General features: G+C 38.9%; 1 protein-coding gene and 1 non-coding gene across 2 annotated transcripts; one reads left to right on the top strand and one right to left on the bottom strand.

Annotated features, from left to right (window-relative positions):
* Positions 1-9,548: 9,548 nt before the first annotated feature.
* On the bottom strand, positions 9,549-11,554 carry LOC141588266 (protein FAR1-RELATED SEQUENCE 9-like). The gene is made up of 2 exons (XM_074409716.1): positions 11,296-11,554; positions 9,549-10,216 (listed from the first exon to the last, which is right to left on the bottom strand). The coding sequence occupies exons 1-2, from the start codon at positions 11,552-11,554 to the stop codon at positions 9,549-9,551; spliced, it is 927 nt and encodes a 308-aa protein (XP_074265817.1).
* Positions 11,555-25,574: 14,020 nt separating this feature from the next.
* Positions 25,575-25,681, top strand: LOC141589309 (small nucleolar RNA R71). The gene has a single exon (XR_012520254.1). It is a non-coding gene; the product is annotated as a small nucleolar RNA R71 (small nucleolar RNA).
* The last annotated feature ends 1,202 nt before the right edge of the window (positions 25,682-26,883 follow it).

Below are 26,883 nucleotides of genomic sequence, written 5' to 3'. Positions count from 1 at the left end.
ACATTATAATAATATGTAGACTAATTACCTCTCTCCTTAGGCTATTAGACTTACTGTTCATTCTGCATGTATGTTCCTCATCAGTCACTTGCACGTTATTCAACTTCCCTCCACTATCTCATACAACCTCCTCATAAATTCAAAAAACCGTCCTTCCTTATTCCTGCCTTTCATCTCACATTTCTTCATTTCTTTTCTATTCCTTACTGTTCCATTTCTCTTGCTTACCAAATACAACAATTCCATTTCTTTTCTATATTTTATCGCATTCAAACCCTTGTAGTTCCTATCTTTGTTTCTTTACGTCACTTTGAAGGTAATTCATTGATCATCCTTTATTCGTTTCTTTGTTTAACTTTTTTAATTTTGCAAATTATGCTTGAGTCGTAATTGTTATATTGCGTGTTTCAATTTTATTGCGTGTTTCAATTTATGTGATTTTATTGTGTGTTTGAATTTTTAATTAAATTCATAGTGTAAATCTGAATTGATGGGTAGTGTCAATGTATTTGTTAGGGTTTTAATCGAGCCTGTTTTTGGGGATTGTAAATGTGATGTAATTGGGACTGTGAATGTGAGGACAGCCCAAGTGTAAATGTGAACCAAAAAAAGTGTAAATGTGAACAAATAGAAAGTGTAAATGTGAGGATAGGAGAAGTGTAAATGTTATCAAATAAAGTGTAAATCTGACTCAATTGGAAGTGTACATGTGAAGATATTCAAAGTGTAAATGTGAGGATAGAGTAAGTGTAAACGTGAACACTAAAACTGTAAATCTGACTAAAATGGAACTGTAGATGTGAAGATAATAGAAGTGTAAATGTGAGTTTAGGAGAAGTGTAAATGTGAACAAATAAAGGGTAAATGTGAAGATAATGGAAGTGTAAATGTGAGGATAGGAGAAGTGTAAATGTGATCAAATAAAGTGTAAATCTGTCTAAACTGTTAGTGCAAATGTGAAGATAATGGAAGTGTAAATGTGAGGGTAGGAGAATTGTAAATGTAAACAAATAAAGGGTAAATCTGACTAAATTGTAAGTGTAAATGTGAAGATACTGGAAGTGTAAATGTGAGGATAGGAGAAGTGTAAATGTGAACAAATAAAGTGTAAATCTGACTAAACTGGAAGTGTAAATGTGAAGATAATGGAAGTGTAAATGTGAGGATAGGAGAAGTGTAAATGTGATCAACTAAAGTGTAAATTTGTCTAAACTGTTAGTGCAAATGTGAAGATAATGGAAGTGTAAATGTGAGGGTAGGAGAATTGTAAATGTGAACAAATAAAGGGTAAATCTGACTAAATTGGAAGTGTAAATGTGAAGATACTGGAAGTGTAAATGTGAGGATAGGAGAAGTGTAAATGTGAACAAATAAAGTGTAAATCTGACTAAAGTGGAAGTGTAAATGTGAAGATACTGGAAGTGTAAATGTGAGTGTAGGAGAAGATATTGGAAGTGTAAATGTGAAGATACTGGAAGTGTAAATGTGAGGATAGAGTAAGTGTAAATGTGAACAAATAAAGGGTAAATCTGACTAAATTGGAAGTGTAAATGTGAAGATACTGGAAGTGTAAATGTGAGGATAGAGTAAGTGTAAATGTAAATGTGTAGACTGTTATAGGTTGACTGATATTGTGCATTTCTTATGTACTTTTTGTTCCCGATTCGGATGGTATCGATGGAGAAGTACACGGAAGTGAAGAACAACCACAAGTTACCCCTACTGTTTCCGTTAAGTGTCGCCCCAACCGGCTTCACAAGCTTATTGGTAAGCTTAACATTGCCCAACGAGCCGCTGTACAGAGGATTGGATTTGGGGGGCTGCTTCATCTTAAACTCAGAACTTTCCCGCTTTCACATGTTCCTGAATTTCTTGAGGCTTTCAGCGATGGTTCTCATGTTTTCAGGGCGTCGGAGTTGAAGGAGTTTATGGTTACTAAGTATGATGTCTGTGACTGTTTCATGTTACCTGTTGGTGAGAGAGAGATGGAAATAGTACCTCTTTGGACATATGCCTGTTCTAAAGATGAAAAATATGTGCGCATAAAACAACCGCGTGGCGCAAAAGTTCAAAGTGAAATCAAATTCTGATTCTATTCCTTTAGGAGACGTCTTCAATTATATTAAGTCGAGCAATTCAAAGATGGAGGTGATGAATTACGCCTTTGTTTGTGCTTCTTAGCATTTCATCATTCCTTGTGCCGACATTAAACAACGGCATTGAAATCAAACTTTTGAAAGTGGTTGAAGATGTGAGTGCCATACCAGAGTATGACTGGTGCTCGTATGTATTAGAATGTTTAGCTAATGCTGCAGCCGAGGCTCGCAGTGTGCGATCACATCTGCTTGGTTGTATCCCTTTCCTTATGATTACTTATTTTTAGCGGTATGATTACCGTGGCAAGAGTTCCCAGGATGGCCTTCCACTTATCCAAAGATTGGGATCGAAAACTCTATCGAAGAGGTTAAAGGATGAGCTGGACGTGGGGCCACTGGGTCGACTAACTTTGTCGAAGGTGAAGTACCCGCGATGTCAAAACAAGACCCCGATGAGAAGGACACTGTAATACGATGTTGGCTATAGCCGGCGCGCGCCCAAGGCGCCATTGGCAAGCCCTACGCCTCTTCTGATTTCAACGTCGGGTACATCACCCGATAAGAAGTTTATTCAGATTGAACTCCCTCCCGGTGTTGAAGATGACGATGAGTTGAAAGCTAGGGTTGTAGATGTAAGATTTATGTTATGAATGTTTAATTAATGGCATATTTTTTTAATATATATATATATATATATATATATATATATATATATATATATATATATATATATATATATTGAGCAAGTATATTTTGTGTATCTAGACTCTTAAATCTTTTTTTGTTACCAACTGTAGGGTGTACACGAGCTGTACTTGAAGATTCAAAGGAACGTTGTGGCCTTCTATTCCTGGTATACGGATGCAGCTGCAATGCTTAAGAATTTAACAACGGGTGCTTCTTCTTCAACTGATCTTGTTCCGTCACAAGCAACGCAAGCTTTTTTTGAAGGTGCAAAGGTGAAGGAATATGTTGAAGAAGTTGGGAATTTAGCTTCCCAAATGAAGAAGTATAATGATAACGCTCCCTCATTGTCAGATGTTGGCCAAGAAAAAAAGCATGCGGCCAAGAAAAAAACAAAGGCAAGCAAGAAAAGAAAGACCAAGGTTCCTAAGTTCGAGTTTACGCCTACTGTAGAGCCTGTATCACTTGCAGAAGATTCTGATTTGGGTGATAAAGCAGGTGATGCGGCGATGTCACAGATAATGGAGACCGCTGGTTTCTACAACACCGCTGAACTTAACTAAGCCTGTCGACGAGAGAAAGAGGAATGGGCTAGATTTAACCGACGAATTGAATCAATTAACTGATCGGCAGATTCTAGAGAAAATTTATAGCCCGGATGAAGTTGAAGAAGCTTACACAAAGCCCTCATTGAACGAGGAGCAGGAAAGTTTGGGAGAGGAAGTGCTTGACACTAGTGGTGCCCCTGAGAAAGCTGAACATGTTGTTGAGAAGTATAAGTCAGAAGCAACGAATAAGGTTGATGCGGATGTGGTAGGTCAGTCAACTGAAGATGGTTCATCTTCAGTTCAACTAAAATTTATTTCGACTGCTGATATTGAGAACGCGCTGCAAGGTTTGACAGATATTGGTCATGGTGGTGGTGAAGCGGTAGAGGGTTGCGTACAGATAGGTGAGGATGAGATTGTGCAGGGTATGGATATGGAGCTGGCTCAAGAACAGGGGCATGTTTCTGGTGAACGGGAGGCGTCTTTTTCAAAAGTAGCAAACAAGGTGGATGCGGATGTGGTAGTCCCGTCAATTGTAGATGGATCATCTTCATTTCAGTTGAAATTTATAGCGACAGCTGATATTGATAACGCGCTGAAAAAGTTATCGACAATGGTGACAGTGTGAAGTGGCACGGGGTGGTGCACCGAGAGAACAGACGAGGTCATGCGGGGAATGGATATGGAGCCGCCTCAAGATCAGGGGACCCGCCGTGGGCCTGAATCAGTGGTGGTTGGACTAGTGCCTGGCGTGGATGTGGATGTTAGCGGTGCACCGACAGTCCAGGATGAGGTTGTGCAGGGCATGGACATGGAGCCGCCCCAGGACCAGGGGCCCTGCCGTGGGCCCAAACCACTCGTGGTTGGACTAGTGCCTGGTGAGGCTGTGGATGTTAGCGGTGCACCGGGAGTGGAACAGCCCGTTGACCGACGCCAAGTTAGTGGTACGAAAGCACTGGATTGTGAGCCTGGCGTTGTTTCGACCACAGTCCGTGAAGATGCATCGCAAGAAGGGTTAGAGATTGGCAGTGGCATGGTCAACGAGCAAGGTGAGGGCCCTACTGAACAACCCGGTTGTCCTGGTTCATTTCAGAATGATGACAAGCCCATGGATGTTGCAGAGGGAGCAGATAAGGTGGTTGTTGAAGCACCCTCCTCTGAGTTTAACTTGCCGGAATTTCAGTGTACGTTTATATCTACTGCAGAGCTAGCTGAGGCATTTAAGGGGGTTCCAGGTGAGGATTTTGGAACGACTGATGTGGCAGGCCCTTCTCAACCAGCCGTTCCCACGGATGGTCGGGAAATTTATGTCCCCCGGAGTAATATGGATCACCACCCTTTCCTATTTCATTCACCTGAGCCCTTACAGTGCATGGAAGTGGTCCCTGAGAATCTGACTTGCACCATGGATTGTGGGGAACCCATGCCCGAGCAGGGCTTTGTTACTGTAGACCTGCAGCTGAATAAGAAATTATTTAGGGGTGTTTTTAAGGAAAGGAAATACGTCATGGACTACGTATTTAACAAATCAGAAGCTTGGTTGAAAGGGTGAGTCGATTAATTTCTATGTCAAACATATTAATACTTATATGTTGTCGTAACCATGTTCGCCTTATATAATTTTTTCTTTTTTTGTAGGGAAGAATTGGCAGTTTTTTCAGACTTTTTCTTCGTGTCACGGGAAGACATGTTAACCCTTGAACCTGGACAGGAAGTTATGAATTCTGTAATCGATTGTTGGTGCCTACTAATCAATAAGATGATGTATGACCAAACTGCACCAGTTGCATCCTCTCGTTGTTTCTTCGGGCTTAGTCACACCGTACTTGCCCTATCCTCACTCAATGCAATTTTTATAGTTCCAATTTAATTGTAACGTAAGTGTCTAAATTTAATAGCGCTGCCCTTCGTTTGAACAGAGCCCTGCACTGGATATTTGGAAAGCCAAGAAGAAAGGAATTGTTCTTGACAAAAAGGACGAAATCTGGGCTGGGTGGGATGCTTGGATTCAATCCTATTTGTCTCCATTTCAACTTGGATCTGATATGGTAAGTGTAAATGTGACCTATTGTGAAGTGTAAATGTCATCACACCGAAAGTGTATATGTGATTTTCACAGAAAGTGTAAATGCCTGGATGTGATTAAGAAGAAAGTGTAAATGTCATGAAATATGAAGTGTAAATGTGATACATAGTGAAGTGTAAATGTCATGATGTATAGTATAAATGTGATTATATAGAAAGTGTAAATGTGATGACATAGCGAGTGTAAAGGTGACTAAATAGAAAGTGTAAATGTCAGCACATATAAAGTGTAAAGGTGAATATATGTAAAGTGTAAATGTCATGACATATGAAGTGTAAACGTGAGACATAGTGAACTGTAAATGTCGTGAGATATTGTGAAGTGTAAATGTAATGAAATATGAAGTGTAAATGTGATACATAGTGAAGTGTAAATGCCATGATGTATAGTGGAAATGTGATTATATAGAAAGTGTAAATGTGATGACATAGGGAGTGTAAAGGTGATTAAATAGAAAGTGTAAATGTCAGCACATATAAAGTGTAAAGGTGAATATATGTAAAGTGTAAATGTCATGACATATGAAGTGTAAACGTGAGACATAGTGAACTGTAAATGTCGTGAGATATTGTGAAGTGTAAATGTAATGAAATATGAAGTGTAAATGTGATACATAGTGAAGTGTAAATGTCATGATGTATAGTGGAAATGTGATTATATAGAAAGTGTAAATGTGATGACATAGGAAGTGTAAAGGTGACTAAATAGAAAGTGTAAATGTCAGCACATATAAAGTGTAAAGGTGAATATATGTAAAGTGTAAATGTCATGACATATGAAGTGTAAACGTGAGACATAGTGAACTGTAAATGTCGTGAGATATTGTGAAGTGTAAATGTAATGAAATATGAAGTGTAAATGTGATACATAGTGAAGTGTAAATGCCATGATGTATAGTGGAAATGTGATTATATAGAAAGTGTAAATATGATGACATAGGGAGTGTAAAGGTGACTAAATAGGAAGTGTAAATGTCAGCACATATAAAGTGTAAATGTGAATATATGGAAAGTGTAAATGTCATCACATAGGAAGTGTAAATGTGAGATATAGTGAAGTGTAAAAGTTATGACACGGGGAGTGTAAAGGTGACTAAATATGAAGTGTAAATGTCATGACATATATAGTGTAAATGTGAATATATGGAAAGTGTAAATGTCATGACACAGGGACTGTAAATGTGACGAATTATTGAAAGTGTAAATCTGAATTTTTTACTGAGTGTATCTTTTATGTCTTTGTTGTCACACCCGCCAGGTCTTCATCCCGATCTTATCTAGCAATAATGATCATTACAGTTGTGCATGCATAAACTTCGTTTCTGAGCAGATAGAGTATTTGGACAACCGTCGATACGACGATGATTTTGAGAAGCTTCCATATTTTGGAATTTCCCGTATTGCGGTAATAATTATAAATAGCATACCTTAATTTGTTCTTTAGTGTTGATGTATTCTGGAATTGTAAACACTGTTTTTAAATTGACTTTTTTTTTAAAGTCCTTTTACAGTGTGATTTAATGGGTGCGTATCTGGAGTCTAAAGGGTTTGTCAGAGGTCCAAAGGTTGCTGGGTTCAAATTTGTGAATGTCGAATTTAAATGGCAAGGTACGGGTTATTCTGCGTTTGATTGCGGGGTGTACATGATGATACACATGCTGCTTTTCAATGGGAAGCTATTTGACTGCGCCTTAGGTGAGAGGGACGTTCTGAACCTCGTCCGTGCTTTGAAGTGGTGTCGATTCTTATCCTGAGTGACCATAACAAAGTGAGGGAGAGCGTTCGCTCAAGGATAACCCAATTCAGGGAAAAGTATGGTCAAGGTGTGAACCCGGTCTCCAATGTTGCACAGAAGCGGAGCCTGGACGATGAGGAAGAGATTACGTACAGTAAACGTCCCCGTGTTGCAGTCCCACCCCCTAAACGCGTAGAAGGAAGCCCTGTGGTCAATCCTGTAGCCATACAGGCGGAAAGCAGCCCCGTTGTTGTTCAAGCGTCAGCGCAGTCGTCAGGTAGCCAACCTTTGTCAGCCGTACGGAGCCGTCCCCGGGGCGGGGGGGATGGCTTGGGTTGCTCAATTGACTGTGGGGCTGCTGGTACGCACACTCTTATTGTCTCGACCTTCTTACGGAACAATCAAAGCTTGGTCAGGGGTATTCGATCACGTCGAAAGCATGCGGTGGACTATTGCTTGTTAGACGACTACAACTTTGAAAATTCGTTAGTACCTGCCAGACTCTTATAACAGGGCCAATTAGTTACGATATTTAATTTGTAACTACTTCTCAATTTCTTACTATTATACGTGTGTTTTATTGCAGTGAATCAATCTATTGGTACAGTAGGCATGCCACGCTGCGCCGGTCCGACATCATGACCATGCTTCTAGAGGTTGTAATGTTGCCTGTTGTCATTGAGTCGTGGGCTGTTTTGCTGAACCATTTGGAGTCTGCTGAACACTTACTTCCTAGGATGGCCTTCTTTGGGATACGTCATATGGTACACCCCCCCCCCCCCCGCACAAAGCCTAAAAGTTATACATTAGTTCTTACTTTTATTATGTAGTCTCACTCACTCCTCTCCGAGGAATGTATCATGCAGCTTTTGGATATACGTGAAGGGCTCACGATCTAATGACGTCACTGATCGGTTGTATCACATTTGGGATACCTTCATCCAGGACTGTGATAAAACTTTCAACCTGAATGCCGAGTTTATCTTCGTACCTGTCAACATTGGTGGGCACTTTGCATGCGTGTGTATAAATTTTGGACAACAAACTGTTGATCTCCTTGACTACCAACATCATGCCAACTGGGATCAGTCTTAAATGTGCAATGTTACTCGCCAAGTGGCATCAGCTGTTAGCGATTATTTGGACGCCGAACGGACGGGGATATGAGATTACTAGCTTTCAAAGATCGGCAAATCCGTTCGGCGCCAAACACCCCTTCCTAACATAACAGAATCAGGGATTTTCTGTATGATGTATATGCTGATGTACGAGGGTCAACCTTTTGAGCATCCAGACTTGGAGAGGAAGAGGAATCGACGGTACTTGGTAGTCGAGTTGGTGGCGACGCTTGTTCTAGCTGACATAAATGTCAACAGAGACATTTTTGAAGCAAAGTTGAATGGGTTTATCGCTGGAAAAGAAGATTTATGGGCCAAGTTACAAAAGAAGCGCAAAATTAAGGCTGTGTTGTCGAAAAAGTGAACAATTTGTGGACATATTTTTTTTTTTAAATGTATTTTGTTTGGCAATCTTGAACTTAGAAAAGAATGTTTTGTACTGTGGTTGGCAATGTTTGCAAGTGTAAGCTTTACAGTAATGAAGTGTAATGGTAAATTACACTAATGAAATGTAATGGTTGACTATTTTTTGGCATTTATAATCATAGTTTATTCAAAGTGTAAATGTGACTAAATTGCAAGTGTAATTGTTATCACACTTGTAATTTAGTGACATTTACAATTTAAGTGTAAATGTTAACACACTTAAAGTATAAATGTTAACACTGTCAGTGTCAACTTTATCATACTGAAAGTGTGAATGTAAACACACTGAAATTAAATTGAATGCAGTGTAAATGTGGTGACATGGGAAGTGTAAATGTGGTGACAGCCCAAGTGTAAATGTGAACAAAAAAAAAGTGTAAATAAGAACAAATAGGAAGTGTAAATTTGAATATAGGAGAAGTGTAAATGTGAACAAATAAAGTGTAAAACTGACTAAATTGGAAGTGTAAATGTGAAGATATTCAAAGTGTAAATGTGAGGATATAGTATGTGTAAATGTGAAGTTACTGGAAGTGTAAATGTGCTTTGACATGGGAAGTGTAAATGTTAACACCGCTATTTGAAAATAAGTGTAATCACATTACTTGAAATAATATAAGTAATCCAAAATAAGTTCAAGTAACACAATGTTTGGCTATCTAATAAAAAGAGAGATTTTGGTCTTATGACAAGTAACTCTAATGTTGGTGTTACGAAAAAGTTACACCAACTGCAGCTTCAAAAAGTTACGCCGCCATGAGACCAATTCCTTATCGCCCGCTCCAGTTATAGCACATCAAAGTTTTAAGTTACACACTCAAAATATATAGAGCAACACTTGTCACTGATCTGACGTCTATTCTTGTTCTGACTCAAGCTCTTCCTCCTCCTCTCCCTCATCCTCTTCTGGTTCAGACGACCCTTCGCACAATGGCGTGTGTGCTGTGAAGGGGTTAGGGCAGTTTCTCTTGTCGTGATTTGTCATTCTCTTGCAATTCTTACACTTACGTTTGGGTTTCCTAGCCAACACCATTGCTTTTGTTTTGGCTGACAGCAATCTTTTTCCGGTCCCCTTGTTTTTCGAATTCTTTGGTGGCAATATCGTCACTACCTCACATGCCGTACAATTCAGAAATTTCTCCATTTGTTGATTTTTATTCAACACTTCCCCTAATGGTGACAGGGATTGTTTAAATGATCTAATTACAGCGGAAAAGCTGTCAACATCAGCTATTCCTTTGTCTCGAAGGAGCCCTACAGCTTCATGAACTTCTGACCACATTATTGACATTGCAATTTGTTTTTCATTGATGACTTGCATGTTTTCTGTTCCTTCACCATTAGTATTGAAAATCCTTAATCGGAGATACTTTTTCATCCATCTATTCAGAACATAATCTTCTGGTATAGTCTTTATCCCACTTGCTGAAAAAATCCATATTATATGGCGGCATAGGATTCCGGTTCTTTCAAACATCGTACAACTGCAGCTTGCTTTACGTGTACCTGTGTCATCAGATAAAGCTAGCATGTAAGTGTGAACGTTAAAAATAGTGTCACTGATGTAAAGTGTAAATGTATTGAATTGTAAAGTGTAAATGTTAAGTGATTAGAAGTGTAAATGTAATGATCTAAGGTGTAAATGTCATGAATTGTAAAGTGTAAATGCTAAGTAATTAGAAGTGTAAATGTAATCTAATAGGAAGTGTAAATGTTAAGGTATTAGAAGTGTAAATGTTAAGTTATAGATATTTGAATGTGTAAATGTCATGATGTAAAGTGTAAATGTCATGACATGTAGTGTGTAAATGCTAAGTAATTAGAAGTGTAAATGTAAACTAATAGGAAGTGTAAATGTTAAGGTACTAGAAGTGTAAATGTTAAGTTATAGGGGATTTAAATGTGTAAATGTCATATGATGTAAAGTGTAAATGTCCTGAAATGTAGTGTAAATGTCAATAAGTGGAAAAGTGTAAATGTTAAGGTATAGGAAGTGTAAATGTTAAGGTATTAGAAGTGTAAATGTTAAGTTATAGGGATTTAAATGTGTAAATGTCATATGATGTAAAGTGTAAATGTCATGAAATGTAGTGTAAATGTCAATAAGTGGAAAAGTGTAAATGTTAAGGTATAGGAAGTGTAAATGTCATATGATGTAAAGTGTAAATGTCATCAATTGTAAAGTGTAAACTAATAGGAAGTGTAAATGCTAAGGTATTAGAAGTGTAAATGTAAACTAATAGGAAGTGTAAATGTTAAGGTATTAGAAGTGTAAATGTTAAGTTATAGGGATTTAAATGTGTAAATGTCATATGATGTAAAGTGTAAATGTCATGAAATGTAGTGTAAATGTCAATAAGTGGAAAAGTGTAAATGTTAAGGTATAGGAAGTGTAAATGTCATATGATGTAAAGTGTAAATGTCATCAATTGTAAAGTGTAAATGTTAAGTTATTAGAAGTGTAAATGCAAACTAATAGGAAGTGTAAATGTAAACTAATAGGAAGTGTAAATGTTAAGTTATTAGAAGTGTAAATGTTAAGTTATAGGAATTTAAATGAGATAAAAACAGAAAGTGTAAATGTCATAGGAAGTGTAAACTACCTGGACTGTACACAACTTCAAAATTCTTCTTTCTGGTTGAATCTTTGACAGTAGTTACCTCTAGCTCGCCTCTCTCAGTGAAACCTCCTGTTCTACATGTATCAATTGAGAAGATGGCTTCTTGTTTGAATTTGTGGAAAGCTGAATAGGTGTACACCTTTGCAGCATGAATCTCTAATGCCAGATGTGTTGACGCTGTTGCGGACGAGTGCTTATCCATGTTATCAAGCTGCTTCTGTGTATGTCTTTGTTGGTCCATAGCGCTCTCAAAACGCATCCAAAACTCAACCAATGTTCCTGACTTGTGCTCAAACCTCTTGAAAAAGCTATTTTCGCTCTCTGATCTTTGAGTTGTCCTCATAATCGATGCCATACTCAAGTCTCTGCAATGCGCCATCACCCACTGTCCCCTTATAGCATATGTATCTGCAAACCAATCATTTACGCCAACACCATGATCTTGAATTATTTGCTCCCAGATACCATCAAATTCTGTTGCCTCAAGCTCATCGTCCCATATAATGTCATTAATTTTACATATGAACTCATTATAATCGCTTCTCGAGACGCCAAACTTACTTGGCATTTTGTTCATTATATGCCACATACAGAACCGATGGCGCGCTGTCTTGAAAATAAGAGGGACAGATTTGATAATACCTGGGTCCTGATCTGTAATTATGTACTCGGGTTCCTTACTCCGCATTGCTTGTAAAAACCGGCTGAAAACCCAATTAAACGACTCATAATCTTCCCTTGCAACAAGAGCCCCACATAACGTCACAGATCGTTTATGGTGGTCAACACCTGTGAATGGTGTGAATACCATAGAATATTTATTGGTGGAGTAATTTGGGTCGAATGACACCGCATCACCAAAAATTTTGTAATTATCTCGGGCGTCCGCCCATATGGCCCTACGTAGGCTGCCATCATCGTCAAGGTCATAGTCAAAGTAGAAATCTATTCTTGTTTCAGTCATTTCCTTGAAATGGTCAACAAACAACTGACCATCCCGTTCATGAATGAAACATTTAACATCCCTATGGAAGTTCTTAAAATCATTTAAGCTTGCTCCAATGTTTTCGTATCCATTCACTTGTTCTTTGCAGATTCTGTATGTTTTTGTTGCTCCTATCTTCAGCTGCCAATCAATCATTAACAGATACGTCATATAAATATAACATGAATGGAATTATTTATTTAGTATAGAGAGTGATTATGTATTACAAACCCTTGAGTTTGAAAGGATTATCATCTTGTGATAATCTGTTATGTTACGCGACAATTTCTGGAACTCTCTGTCCTTAAGTGAGATAAGCTCGTGATTGTGACCCTCGTGGAACCGGTCAATTAATAAAAGACCATTATTCATATATAGTCGTATCCTCGCTTTACACCCCACTCTAGTGACCCTGAATATCCTCTGTGACTTCTCCTCATCCAGTCCGTCATCCTGATCTTTTCTGGGCGTCTTGTGAGCGAAACCTTCTCGATTGCAGACGACGAGCTTTGACTTGATCTCACCGCCACGCCATTTTTTTGTTGTGTACCTACGTACATCAAACCCACAAGCAATGGCGTATATCTTATAAAAAGTCACCGCATCCTCAACCCCCCCAAACTCCTGGCCGATGTACGGTGTAAACCTCTTCTCCACGTCCCTACACAGCTCCTGCCTGTCAGGTTGAACCCCATTCTGTTTTACCAAGTCTGTAAATGTGCACAGAGTGTAAGTGTAAATGTAAATGTCCTCAGATATGAAGTGTAAATGTGCTGTTCTGAAAGTGTAAATGTCATCAAAAGTGTAAATGTCAAAACTATAGTAAAAGTAAACATCCAAAAGTGTAAGTGTAAATGTCAGTAGAAACGGAGTGTAAATGTCTTTGTTACGAAAGTGTAAATGTCAAAAAAAGTGTAAATGTCGCAGAAATGCAGTGTACATGTGATGCTTTATAAGTGTAAATGTCAACAAAAGTGTAAATGTTTTCAGAATGCTAACTCAAATTAAAACGATAATATTAACAATTAAAAGGTGACTATAACAATTAAAAAGTGTAAATGTAAAACTATAGCAAAAAAGAGTAAACATCCAAATGTGTAGCAGAAAGGAAGTGTAAATGTGATTGTCTGAAAGTGTAAATGTCAACAAAAGTGTAAAAGTACACCAAAAGTGTAAATGTGAGCAGGAATGCAGTGTAAATGTGATGCTTTAAAAGTGTAAATGTCAACAAAAGTGTAAATGTTGTCAGAATGCTAACTCACATAAAAAATATAACAATTAAAAAGTGTAAATGTAAAACTATAGCAAAAAGAGTAAACATCCAAATGTGTAGCAGAAAGGAAGTGTAAATGTGATTGTCTGAAAGTGTAAATGTCAACAAAAGTGTAAAAGTACACCAAAAGTGTAAATGTGAGCAGGAATGCAGTGTAAATGTGATGCTTTAAAAGTGTAAATGTCAACAAAAGTGTAATGTTGTCAGAATGCTAACTCACATAAAAAATATAACAATAAAAATGCAAAGGTGACTATAACAATAAAAAAAGTGTAAATTTAAAAGTACAGGAAAAGTGTAAACGTGAGCAGTAATGCAGTGTAAATGTGAGGCTTTAAAAGTGTAAATATTGTCAGAATGCTAACTCACATAAAAAATATAACAATAAAAAGTGTAAATGTAAAACTATAGCAAAAATGTTCATGTAAATGTTGTCAGAATGTGTTCATGCTAATCCAAACTCAAATTAATGAAAACCCAGCATGAAGATTTACTTCTAACAATCTTCATTTCAAACCCAGTAACAAATAATCAAAACAAGAATGAACAAATTCGATGACATGCAAAACTGTAATGATTACCTTCATCCTTCCTATTCAACTGAAAAATATGAAAACGTGACTGAAAACAATGAATAAAATGAAGAAATACCATTGATGCCATCTATTATTTGCATGTTTACGCTGATTTGGAGGATTTAGAGAGAACTTTAGCTTCGTTTTGAGATGAAAGCACCCAGTTTTAGAGAGAAGAAAGAAAGAAAAAGGTTGGAATTAAGTGTGTTCAGGAAGGAAGAATGTGGGAAGTGGAAACATAGTACAAAGGATATATGCTTTTGTCCGCAGGAAATGATCATTGGTAAAGACAATTTGCAGGAATTGTTGTCCTCTTTCATAGCCAAGCTTTTCCCTTTTTTTTTGGCCTACATTTTGTAAAAAATCTCCACTATAGATGTTGTCCATCTAAGGGTCCTTATAAGGACTTAAGGACTCAAATGAGGTAAGGGACTCATTAGATCTTATCTCTCTCTCTCTCTCTCTCTCTCTCTCTCTCTCTATATATATATATATATATATATATATATATATATATATATATATATATATATATATATATATATATATATATATATATATATATATATATATATATGATCGGGTGAGAATGATCTTTAGTCATTGGATTAAAACAGTCAAGGGTCTGTATTTGAAGCAAAATACGCGGCCAAGTTAAGTTCAATAAGCATTTTACCCTCATCCTTTCGTCATTCCTACAATTGATCGCCCACTACATTATCATCAACATTTCACTCGATGTCGATGTCAGCTACGACACAGCCGTTGATCACCAACTTCGTCGGCGACATCAACCACCAATTTAATTGACCTGCATTATTCTTTTCTTTTGCGCGTATTACGCCGACAATTACCATCTAAATCGACCGTGACTAACACTGCACGATCAGTGCTCCTGCTGGCAGGCGGCGAAGATCTTGTGACAGTTACCAATGTTGGCGCAACTCCGACCGATCAACTAGGCTATTTATCTTACCCCAACTTTCCTATTTATCATCTCCATACCCTCGCTCTTAATGGCTGCCGCCGCAGGCGAGTTCCAACAAAGACGGCACAACGTCGGCGACTGTCACAAGCGACTCCTCCTCCCCATAAGAGCTACTACTTTCCGATCTAATTTGTTGCGTATCTAGCCACTATTTTAATGTATCTAGCAACTATTTTAATGTATCTAAGATAGATACACAAAATTAGTTGTTAGGTACATCATAATTTGTTTGAGATACATCAATAAATAAACCAGATGTACTAGTTTTGTTTAGCTCCGACAATGGTAATGGTTGGAAGGAGAAAACAGAGATACGATGAGGAACCCATTGATATGGCTGCTTATACTTTTCTTATTTGAAGAAACAAGAATCTGACACCTACTAATCTCCTCTGTAACTTCCGGCTAGATCTAAGATGTCGGTTGAGGTGGCAGCTTCCGGCGAGTGATGTTTGTAACTAGGGAAACGAGAGTGGTTTACATCAATTGTGAAACACCAATTACGGCCGACCAGATCTGGGATGCCGGTTTCGATGAGGAATTGGAAAATTTGAACGGTCGAAGAGTACGTCGGAGATGACACCTGAGAGGAGAAGTGAACGTCGGAGCTCCGGCACTACGCAAGGTGATCCACAAATTAAAGAGAAATATAGAAGAAGGGACGAGAAGAGATTGTTTTAAGTGGTGGTTGGAATGACACTGCCGGTGACGCCGGCGCAGTGCGACCCTTTCGTTGGCGGCGGTGGACGACGATGACGGAGTTGGTGATCGGGATTTTTCAGATCGTGTGTCGTGAAAACGGCGATGAAAATGTTAATGAAGGTGATAAACTGATAATGTTAATTAGTGTGTCACTATGTCAGTGAGTTTGTGTGTCAGTTATGCGCGTGGGTTACAACTTATATATGCGTTCTCACTGTTCTCATTGAGTGATCATTCTCTCTCTCTCTTTCTTTCTCTCTCTCTCTCTCTCTCTCTCTCTCTCTCTCTCTCTCTATATATATATATATATATATATATATATATATATATATATATACATACACACACACACACATACTCCATTATCTTCATCCATCCAACCCTTATCATTTCATTCATCATTTCCACCACACAAAATTAGAGAGAATCTTAGAGAGAAAGAAGAGAGAAAAAGAGAAGAAACGAGATTGCTATTTGTCCCTCCGCCTTGAGATAGTAAGGTAAACCGTCTTATACTAACCTTTATATTATTTTACTCATGCCGTTGACCCGTCCTGACCTTGACCCCACCTCTAACCCGTCTTTGACCACCCATTTACCACTGTTGACCGCCCTAAAATAGAGTTTGACCGAGTTGAAAAGGGGGGTTTTGGGGGTATTTGGGGACTCGGGTTAGGGCTGAGGTTTTGAGGGTGTTTTGGGTCGGTGTTGGTCTAGTTTTGGGCAGATCTAGGTCGAGGGAAGAGAGGTGAGTTGAGGGTGGTCATAGGTGGTGGTAAGGACGGCTGTGGTGGCGGGAAAGAGGGGGTAAAGGAGGGTACACGGGTTGGGGTGTCTTTGTTGTCGTGTTGTCGTTGTGGCTGGTTGTTGTCGGTTAGGGTGGTAGACATGGTGGTTACTAATGGCGACAGGGGTCAGGGACACCAAGGGGTGGTTGGCGGCAGCCGATGGTGGCCGTGGTTTGGTTGTTTGTGTTGTTGCGGGTTATTGTTGTTGTTGCAGCCGTGTTGTTGTTGTTGCTGCTGGCCGTGGTGGCTGCCGGTCGTGGCCGACCATGGCTGGTGGTGGTGGCCACGGTGGCGGTAGTAGGTGGTGGGTGGTGGTTGAGTTTGAGTGGGGTTTTGGGTAGTGTATAAGACGGGTTTAATTAGTGTATACATATTCAATTAGTATTAGATTAGTATATTTATACGTATTTGTATACGTATTAGATTGGTATATTTATACATATTTGTATTATTATCGTTTTTTTAGGAAATGGGTTTTATGAGACGGTTTTACGAGACAGGCCTAGCTTGTGTGACGGTTTGCTTATGCGGATTTGTTGTGAGGTAGGTTTATCCTACTCAGTTTCATTGTCGTATTTATTTATTAAATGAGTCTTGTGGTCATTTAATTGCATAGTGTGAGTCGTATTGCATGTTGTTGGTCATGATGACTCGGCGAGTTGGGATTTGAGGAAATGGTATACATGGCATGTTTGGCATGTCATGGGGTATATTGTCTGTCATGCATTTCATATTGTGACGGTTGTTATTGTATATGTTGGAGGATTTGCGTTGTTGTTGTTTTGGAGACGTAAGACGGTTGGGAGACCGTCTTGCGCTTAAGTCGCCTCTTGGAGATTCCCACTCCAAGAGGGATGTGCACATTAATGGCTTGAGTTACGAAGGGACTCGTGTGGTTAAGACACGACGTCTGGCAGGGGATCCTGTTTGCTTTCGGACCTAGTATGTCTGGGCGTGTCCTGGTACCTGTTTGTGGTTATCAGTATGTTTGGGCGTGTCCCGGTACTAGTGTGGTTGTCGGTATGTCTGGGCATGTCCCGGTACCGTGGTGGAGGTTGCTTGACAGTGGTTCATTAATATTATAGTCATGTTGCATGTTCACACACTCGAGTCGTGTCACACTTTATTTATTTAATGAAACTAACGTTTGTGTGTCTGTGTAATTGTCACTTATCTCTTATGGGGTGGCCTGTGTCGATCCATATGATATCCTTTGGTCATATGGGGAGCAGGTTAAGTTTAGGTTGTTTGGATAGCACCCGGGAGACGGGACGAGATTGTTGAGTCACGAGACGAGTCTAGTTGGCTAGAAGAGTATAGATGTCATGAGTTGTACTTTTATTCATATGTTAACGTTTTATGTAATTCACTAAACATTACATTAATAAAATGTTCTTTGATTTGAGTTTTGAAACCCTACCTCGGGAAACCGAGACGGTAACATTCCTTAATTACCTTGGCCGGGTAAGAAGGCGGGGTTATAATATTAGCACAAAAATGGTTTTAACGACCTTTTCGACAAAAGCGGGTTTTAACACCCTTTTACAAACAATTTCATAAAAATTTTCAACTACCAGGAGACACCCATTTGGGTCGTCACCTAGCTCGCGCCTAAACATGCCCTCTGAACTCCACTTTTCAAACCTGGGCAGACCCCCTTGCATCGCCAACAGGCTCACGCCTCAATGGCTGTCTGGCACTGCTCCTGTCCCATTTCCAACACTCGTCCAGGACGATCCCGATTTTGGTTAACCCGAATACAGGACGAATCAGGTTGATGAGTTTGCATTTTACATTTTGCATTCTAAAAACTTTTTTAAGACAAATGGATCATGTTAAGCACAATAAACCTGACTTGTTAAATGGATGTTTAATTTTCGTCTTGCATGCAAATCAACATTAAATCCAACTCAGCATGAATTACATGATACTTGGATAAGCAACCGACATAGCAATTCTCACATGTTAGGTTTAAACTTGTGGATGCGCATTCATATATTAAACCCGTTTTATCAACTTTTGCACTTAACCAACCAAGATCGATCAGTAGAGGCCTCTACCGCGGGCGGGATTGAGTGTTCGATTAAAGAGCTTCCCAATACGTACCCTAACCTCTTAGTCATAAACTTTGGATGGTGGACGAACTTATCTAGGACGAACGAGAGTCATTCTAGCGATAGGATACTAAAGAGGGATGATTCCTTATCTTTAGTACCTATGTCAAGCATCGCTTTTTGCTTCGTTTGACCGAGGTGCAAAGTGGATTCGAACGGTTTCCAGTCATCCCATAATTACTTTGTGGTGACTCCCAACATCTCTAGCAATTGTTCTGAGACCTTCACCAAGACGAAACCGATCGATCTAAAGTGATTCAGTCGAAAGCATTTCTACGCCACCGAGGGTGGCTTTCTGACTGCTGCATGTCCACGGATTGGCTTGGCGTGCAGGTGGCCCATGTCCACAGACGAGGATAGGCATTTTGCGGGTTTGGATGCCGGCGAGAAAGAGTACGTGAGGCAACAAGTCCGGACATCGATTCCCCCCGAGAGATATAAAAAAATGGTCTTCATCAAAGAACCTCCGATCAACCCAAACCTACAAGAACCCATATTTATAATGAGGCAAACAAGGTTTGGCGAGAAATCAGAGGGACACGGAATGCCGCTCAACAAATATTGGCTCTAGTTGTAGATGCGAAGTATGTGGAATGACACAAGACAAATCCCGAGGCAAAGGAGCTTATTCATGTTTTCACGTCTCATATGGAAGCCATAAAGTTGTTTCGTGCTTATCCCCATGTCGTACTCATTGGTTTGACCTACAAGACGAATGTTTACAGTAGATCTGTTCAAAGTCGGGCTTGGGCTGGATATGGACCAGGCTAAAGTGAGATATTTGCCCTTTAAGACTATGGTGGGCGGGCTGCGCCAGAATAACAGGCCACTTATCTTTGCCCTTACCCGCCCTACTATTAAAAGTCGGGCAGCCCACGGGCTACCAGACTCGTACATATATATGATAGTTTGTGAAACTATAAATTAATTGACGCGATAAAATTGCAAATGCGATATTAAATAAGTTCATTGTCATCCAAAAGCTACAGTTCCCATTTAAAATTAAAACTAATTACAACCTCAATATGAAATTACTAATTAGGAATCTGAAATAAAAGTCAGAGTAAAACGACATTTAAGCAACTTGTTTGATCTTCACTTCTTCACTGAATCTTTGGATTCTTCTCAGGTCTTCTATGTTATGTTATGCTTAACTTATGGCCTGTATATAGATTGGTAACAATATATAAATAACATTATTTGTTAGTTGTTATGCAAAGAAAAAGAATACACAATAATATGAAATGGATCAGAAATTCAAAATCATACATAGCTGGGGTTTTATCATTGTCTTCTTCCTCATTTTCATCCTCGCCAAGAACATCATCCCCATAACCAAAAATAGAAGAATGGCCTGCAACCAATTGAACCACAATAATTTTTGTGTGATAAATAGATGTAACCAAAACTAAGAATGGTAAAATAACGGTACAATCTCATGAAAAGTATAAATATTACTGGTTGAAAATGCTTTTGCTCTTAACCAATCCTCGTGACATGCAAGGGCTTCAATAGTCTATGGTAAAAGAGAACTCCTCCATAGGATTCATTAGTTTCTTACCATGCTGAAAGCAGATTCTAAAGGTACCGTAGAGACCGAAACAGTTAAGATATCACGAGCTAAGCATGAAAGACAAGAGAATCTCTCGGACTGCTTTTTCCAATATAATATAACATTCAGGTCTTCATTTAAATCCACATTTTTTCCTCCAAATAAGGCTCAAGCTCGGATTTCTCGGCATCAATTTTTCTCTTGTTACTTAAAAAAGCAGCAAACTCTTCCTTATCATCCATTCCCCCATTAACCCCAAGGACATGATCATAATTAGAAGTATTCTTAATAAAATGAGAAGAGTCTCCAAAAACATCCTTGTAGTCATCATATAGCTAAAAAGGGTGTTTTTATATTCTCAATCTTTTCCTTTGCATAAACATTCCCATACAGCTTCGCATAACAATACTCAACCCTTTCTAACATAAAACAAGGATCCAAAACCGCAACGCATGAAAGAATTAGATTGTACTCAGACCAATAAGTATTAAACTTTTTGTGCATATCACTAACCATGTCCCCGGAAACGGCGCCAAAATTTGATAGGCTATCGCACACTTATGCAAAGATAATATTTATATCCTAGCAAAACAAATGAATATAGTACGTAGGGATCGAACCACAGAGAGATGGGAGTTATTAATTAATTGTTATGGATTGAATTTTACCTTGGTAGATTATCGATTGATTGATTGATTGGGTTAAAGTGATGTAATGATAAAACAATAATAAAGAAAATGTCTAGGGAGGTCGGGTCACGCATGCTAATTATGTAAATGCTCATGTCAAGTTAGGAAGTTGATTTTACGATAAATGTTTAGGCTTAAAGACACCCACCTTACGATATTAGTGTCAACCATAGACCGGGTCCTAGAGAAACTTTCGTCCATGACTAGGTCGTCCTACTACACATGCTTAGTCTAATCCAATTCCGTACCTCTCGACTTATATAATGAATTAACAAACTTAATCTACGATTAAGGCCAATAACCAAAGATTAAACGTTGTGGCGCAAACATGTGATAGAAACAATTATACAATATTAACTTATCCTCATTTTGACATTTACATATTACTTAATCAAGCATGGCTTCCTTTATTCCCTAGACAAATGTAACTACTCAAACATGATGAAAATGTAAACTATACTAATGATAATTAAAATGATAAACATAATGGAAATGTAAATAGAAATTACCTTGCAATATGGAAATGAAATAGAAATGGAAGAACAATACTTGTAATGAAATAACTTGAAATAAAACTTTGGAATATAACTTGAATGGAAATTGTATTGAAATGTTCATAACATAAAGCAAATCTAAACTAAGCCAAGCTAATAATTAAACTAATCTAACTACTAAACTTAGAGAGAATTATTAGAAATTGTGTATGTGAATCGTGTAAAAAAGGTGTATCATATGTCCCGGATCAACACCCTTTATATAGGGTGCCAAAGTGAAACATAAACATTCAATGAGGGGGTAACCCCGATCGGGGACACCTAACCCCGATTGGGGTCATGTGTTTCTCGCTTGTTTGTCTTCAATTGTGATTAATTATCAAATGGTATCCAATGCTTATGATTTAATGCTTGTTTAATCACCCGATTAAAAACACTTTGGCATCCAAAGCTCCTCAAAGCATCCAAAGTAGCATCCAATATTTAGCATCTTATGTTTGCATTTTGTGGACTTTGCATTTGGGCTTGACTTCCATTTGACTTTGTTGTGTATTTCTTCATTTAATCCATCACTTTTGCTTATGCAAGTCCATGCATTATCTTCATGTTTTTTTTTATTCTTTTTTTCTTTTCTTTTCTCAACTTTTTTTTTCTCAATTTTCCATCATTTCTTTTCATCATCTTTCGCTTTCATTTTCTTTCTTTTTCGTTCTTGAGCATTAAGACCAAGCTCACATGATATTCAAACTTTAAAAAAACCCCAATTGAACACCCAAATAAGACCAAACAAAGCTACTAGCTCAACAAGGTAGGCAAATTATAATGTAGCTAGGAAAAAATGTTTGTGAAGGAGTCAAGAAGGCAAATATATTCATGTGAATGACTCCAAAATGCTATAGCAAACGAATGCATGCTTACAAAGAGATGACATGAGAACTATACTTGTGCGTTTTGATGAAACACACATCATAAGGAGACACCTACACTCACCTAAGAGAGACCGAATATGGATGCATCGGTCTAAAGAGGTTCTACCTTACCATTTTGTAGCTTGCCAAAAGTTAAGATCAAGCCTATTCGGTTCATTCTCCATCTCCTACCTACTATGTCAAGACATCCCCATGTAGCTATTATCCCATCATATAAGAACAAATCATTAGCTAAAGGCCATCATTAGGATAAGTAAAGAGGAAAGTAGGTGACAAGCAAGCAAAAAGCCACAAAAATTCTCTCAAAATTTTTCAAATTTTCTACACTATATGCAATCTACACTATATGCAAATGCAATCTCTCCCCAAGCTAAACATAAAATTTTCCTCAATGTGCGAACAATTAAATTACCCAACTAAACCATAAAAATGGCTCAAAGCACAAAACAAAAAGGACTAAAGGTTATGTTTAATGAGTTGCAAGACCTAAACTAAAATGCAAAGAAAATAAAACTTACTCGACTCGCTAGCCTCCCCCCAAGCTAGTATGAAATACGGGGGAATGATGTTTTGTTGTGATTTTTAGTGAAGAGATGATGAAGTAATGGATAAAAAGGAGAGTAGGAGTACCGTCGGGTATTTAGGAAAATGATAGAATGAAAATCTTCTCTTTTTTTTTTACCCATGTAAAACAGCAGCCGACAACATAGCAAACCACATCCCCGATCGAGGCTGGCAACCCCGTCGAGGTTGACCGGTCCTATGCCTTTTTTACTTGCTTCCTTGTTTGATTTAATTCCGTCCCGTTTTTCGAAAACTACGTCCACGAACGGGGTTCTTGCATGGGGAAGCGTGCTTGTAGTTTGATATTTTCTCCTCTAAGTCTTCTTTCTTCATTTTCACCTATAAATCACAAAAAGAAACATCGTCAAGTCGAGTATTTTATTACTAATCTACGAAAAACAGTAAATTGCGGGAAATTAAAAACAAGAAATAAATAAAAACAATAAAAAGTGTGGGTTGCCTCCCAAGAAGCGCTGGTTTAACATCCCGCACGACATAAGAAGCTATTTGAACAAGTTTCGTCATTGAGCTTGCCACCGACCAAGCTCCATTTCATAGCTCCTTTTGCATTCCGCAACCACTTGAAATTTTTCAAATAGAATTTCCCTTTCTTTTTGGCACTCTTAGCAATAATGCCCTTAGCATCATCACCTACAAAACAAACAACGCTAATATCTTCCTCCAACGGATCCATCAGTAAGGATCCAAGCGTAGTAGAGGTATTAGAAGAGTCCACGGTGCTAAGTAAATAACAAGACTCTTGTAACATTGAGCTTCTAATGGTGTTGTTTTTGCTAAAGGAAACCCGGTCATCACCCACTTCTAACGTCAACTTCCCGTTTTTCACATCAATAAGCGCACCTGCGGTGTGTAAAAATGGCCTACCCAATATAATTGGGGTTTGTGAGTCTTCGGCCAAATCAAGTATGAGGAAGTCAACGGGTATGAAAACTTGCCAACTTTGACGATACATCTTCTAATACACCTAAAGGTCGCTTTAAGAAACGGTCCGCCATTTGCAATGTGGTACTTGTGTATTTTAAAGCACCCATGTTAAGCTTTTCACAAAGAGAATAGGGCATGACACTTGCACTAGCACCTAGGTCGCAAAGGGCGTTATCAATGTTATATGTGCCTATAGTGCAAGGAATAGAATAGCTACCGGGGTCCTTAAGTTTCGGGGGAGACTTGTTTTTTAAGAGTGTACTACACTCTTAGTGAAAGCAATGGTCTCAACCTCATTGAAGGATCGCTTCTTTGAGAGGGTTTCCTTCATAAACTTTGAGTAGGAAGAGACTTGGGTAAGTAATTCAATAAATGGGACTGTGACTTATAAATTCTTACAAACTTCCAAAAACTTACCGAACTTACCTCCCTCCTTGTGCTTTGCTCGACGATGGGGAAACAGTACTTGAACAACTTCCTTTGGAGGAGCATCCTCCACATCTCTCACTTGCACTTTCTCATTCTTATTGGGAACATCCACCTTCTTTGAAGCGGCATCATCCTCCTTAGCATTAGGAGGGACTTCGTCAACAATCACCTCGTCATTTTCTTTGGGCATAGGGGACTCAACATCCTTGGCATCAAGCTTGCTCTTTTTCTTTGACATCAACAACCGGGGAGGAAATGGCACACGATCCTTAACAAGAGGCTCTTCACCAGCCTTCTTTTTGTCATTTCCCCCAAGCTTGGCCTTTTTAACAACCACCTCATCATACAAGGTCATGGACGGTCCATCATAGCTTGTATCACTTCTCAAGGAGATAGAATTAACGGTCTCGTGTGGTTGTGTACCTTGGGGTGGTAGTTGGCCGGGTTTCCTTTGAGAGCTAGAAGAGGCTAGTTGAGCCATTTGTTGATCCAACATCTTGATTGCGGCATTGTGAGCTTGATCACTCTTTTCGTTTTGTGCCAACAATTCCCTTTGCATTTGAGCCATCATAGCCTCAAGTTTACCTCCTCCTTGGTTGTTTTGTTGGGCATTTTGTGGTGGAGGTTGATTTTGTTGGTAATTATATTGTGGGGGCCTTTGTTGATTTTGATAACCTGGTGGAGGATTATACTTTTGTTGTTGAGGGACATAGGCATTTTGTTGTGGTGGGGGTTGAGGGTTAAGCACATTTTGCTATTATAAGATAAGTTCGGATGGAATTTTGAATTTGGGTTATAAGTGTTGGAAAATGTACCCGGTGGATATGAACTTTGTCTTAGAGTTTGAAACGCATGTACCTCTTCAATAGGAGCTTGACAATGAGCGGTGTAATGACCCGCACCTCCGTAACCATCGCAAACAATGATTTGACTTGTTGAAGACACGACATTGTGTTGTTGTAGGGAATCTCTAGCATCTCTTTCCGCCAATTGTTGTTGGAGTAAGGCATTTTGGGCTAGCAAGACGGAGTTGTCGGAGAATTCTTCTTTACCTTTCAGTGGCACACTTCGAGAATTGACATATTGTGCATCGTAGACCGCCATAGATTCGATCGTGTCATGAGCAATATCGGTGTCAATTTGATCAAACCGCCCATTGTTGGCGAAATCAAGAATCCTTCGGGACTCGACACAACATCCATTGTAGAATGTTATTGCTAGAAACCAATCATCTAGCCCATGATGTGGGCATTGACTTTTTAGCACTTTGTACCTCTCCCAAGCTTCATATAAGCTCTCAAGAGCTTGTTGACGGAATCCGGTGATTTGGCTCCTCAAAGTTTGAGTTTTCTCCGGTGGAAAAAACTTTTGATAGAAAGCAAGAGCCTATGTATCCCAATTGGTGATTCCCATGGCGGTGTGATCAAGGCTATTGATCCAAAGCTTAGCCTTGTCTTTCAAAGAGAAAGGGAAAAGTATTTCCCTTATTTGGGCTTGAGTGACACCCGTTTGACGGATCATGGAGCAATAATCGCAAAAATTTTGAACATGCAAATTGGGATCCTCCAAAGAACTTCCCCAAATTGCTTCCTCTCCACAAGGCTAATGAAAGCCAGTTTGATCTCGAAGTCCGGCGCGGTAATTTGAGTGGTTGTGATACCGATCGGAAGCATGGCCGCGGTGGGCTTTGAGTGATCGGAAAGTTTCACCATCTTTTTAGTAGTAGATGGTGGTGGGGGTGGAGATGATGAACTTGAAACCTCCTCCTCTTCAAGAATTTTTAGCTCATCTAGGTAAGACTTTCTAGCACTTTCAACTTGCACAGGAGAAGCGGCTTCTTTCACTTCTTTCCAAAAACATCGTCTTCTTCTAAAGGTTTTCTCTGGATCGAAATCCGATGAAAGTAATTCTCCACTACGAGAGGACTTGGGCATAAGACAACAATTTCTAGAAAATGATAAGTACCGGTCTCAAGGAACAAGTGTTCCTTAAGACAAAAGAAAATAAGATAAAAATCGACAATTCAAACGCAATACCGTACTCCCCGGCACCGGCACCAAAATTTGATAAGCTTATCGTGTACCTATGCAAAGATAATTACGCTAGACACAAATTAATGTAGCAATAGGGTTCGAACACAAGGAGACGGGAATTGGTTGTGAAAAGCTATTGAAAGATTCTTATCAAGGTCGATTTCGTTTTGTTTGTTTGTTGTTGGTTTGATGATTAACAATTATAAAAATGTAGCTATATGATAAAAGGGAGTCTAGGGGAGTTGGGTCACACATACAAAGGTAAATATACAATCATGTTAAACTCGGTAATGTTAACATTGTCAATTGTTTAGGCTTAGAGACACCCACCTTACGGTATCAGTGTCAACTATAGACCGGATCCTAGAGAAACTCTCGTCCATGACTAGGTCGTCCTACTACACATGCTTAGTCTAATTCAGTTCCGTGCCTCTCGACTTTAGAACGAATGAACAAACTTAATCAATGCATAAGGCCTTTTCAACATAGATTAAACATTAAGGTGCAAAC

The sequence above is a fragment of the Silene latifolia genome, chromosome 6 (assembly GCF_048544455.1).
Source record: "Silene latifolia isolate original U9 population chromosome 6, ASM4854445v1, whole genome shotgun sequence".
NCBI lineage: Eukaryota > Viridiplantae > Streptophyta > Magnoliopsida > Caryophyllales > Caryophyllaceae > Silene > Silene latifolia.
Note: the sequence above shows the minus strand (reverse complement) of the source record. Positions and strands in the feature narration are given on the sequence as shown.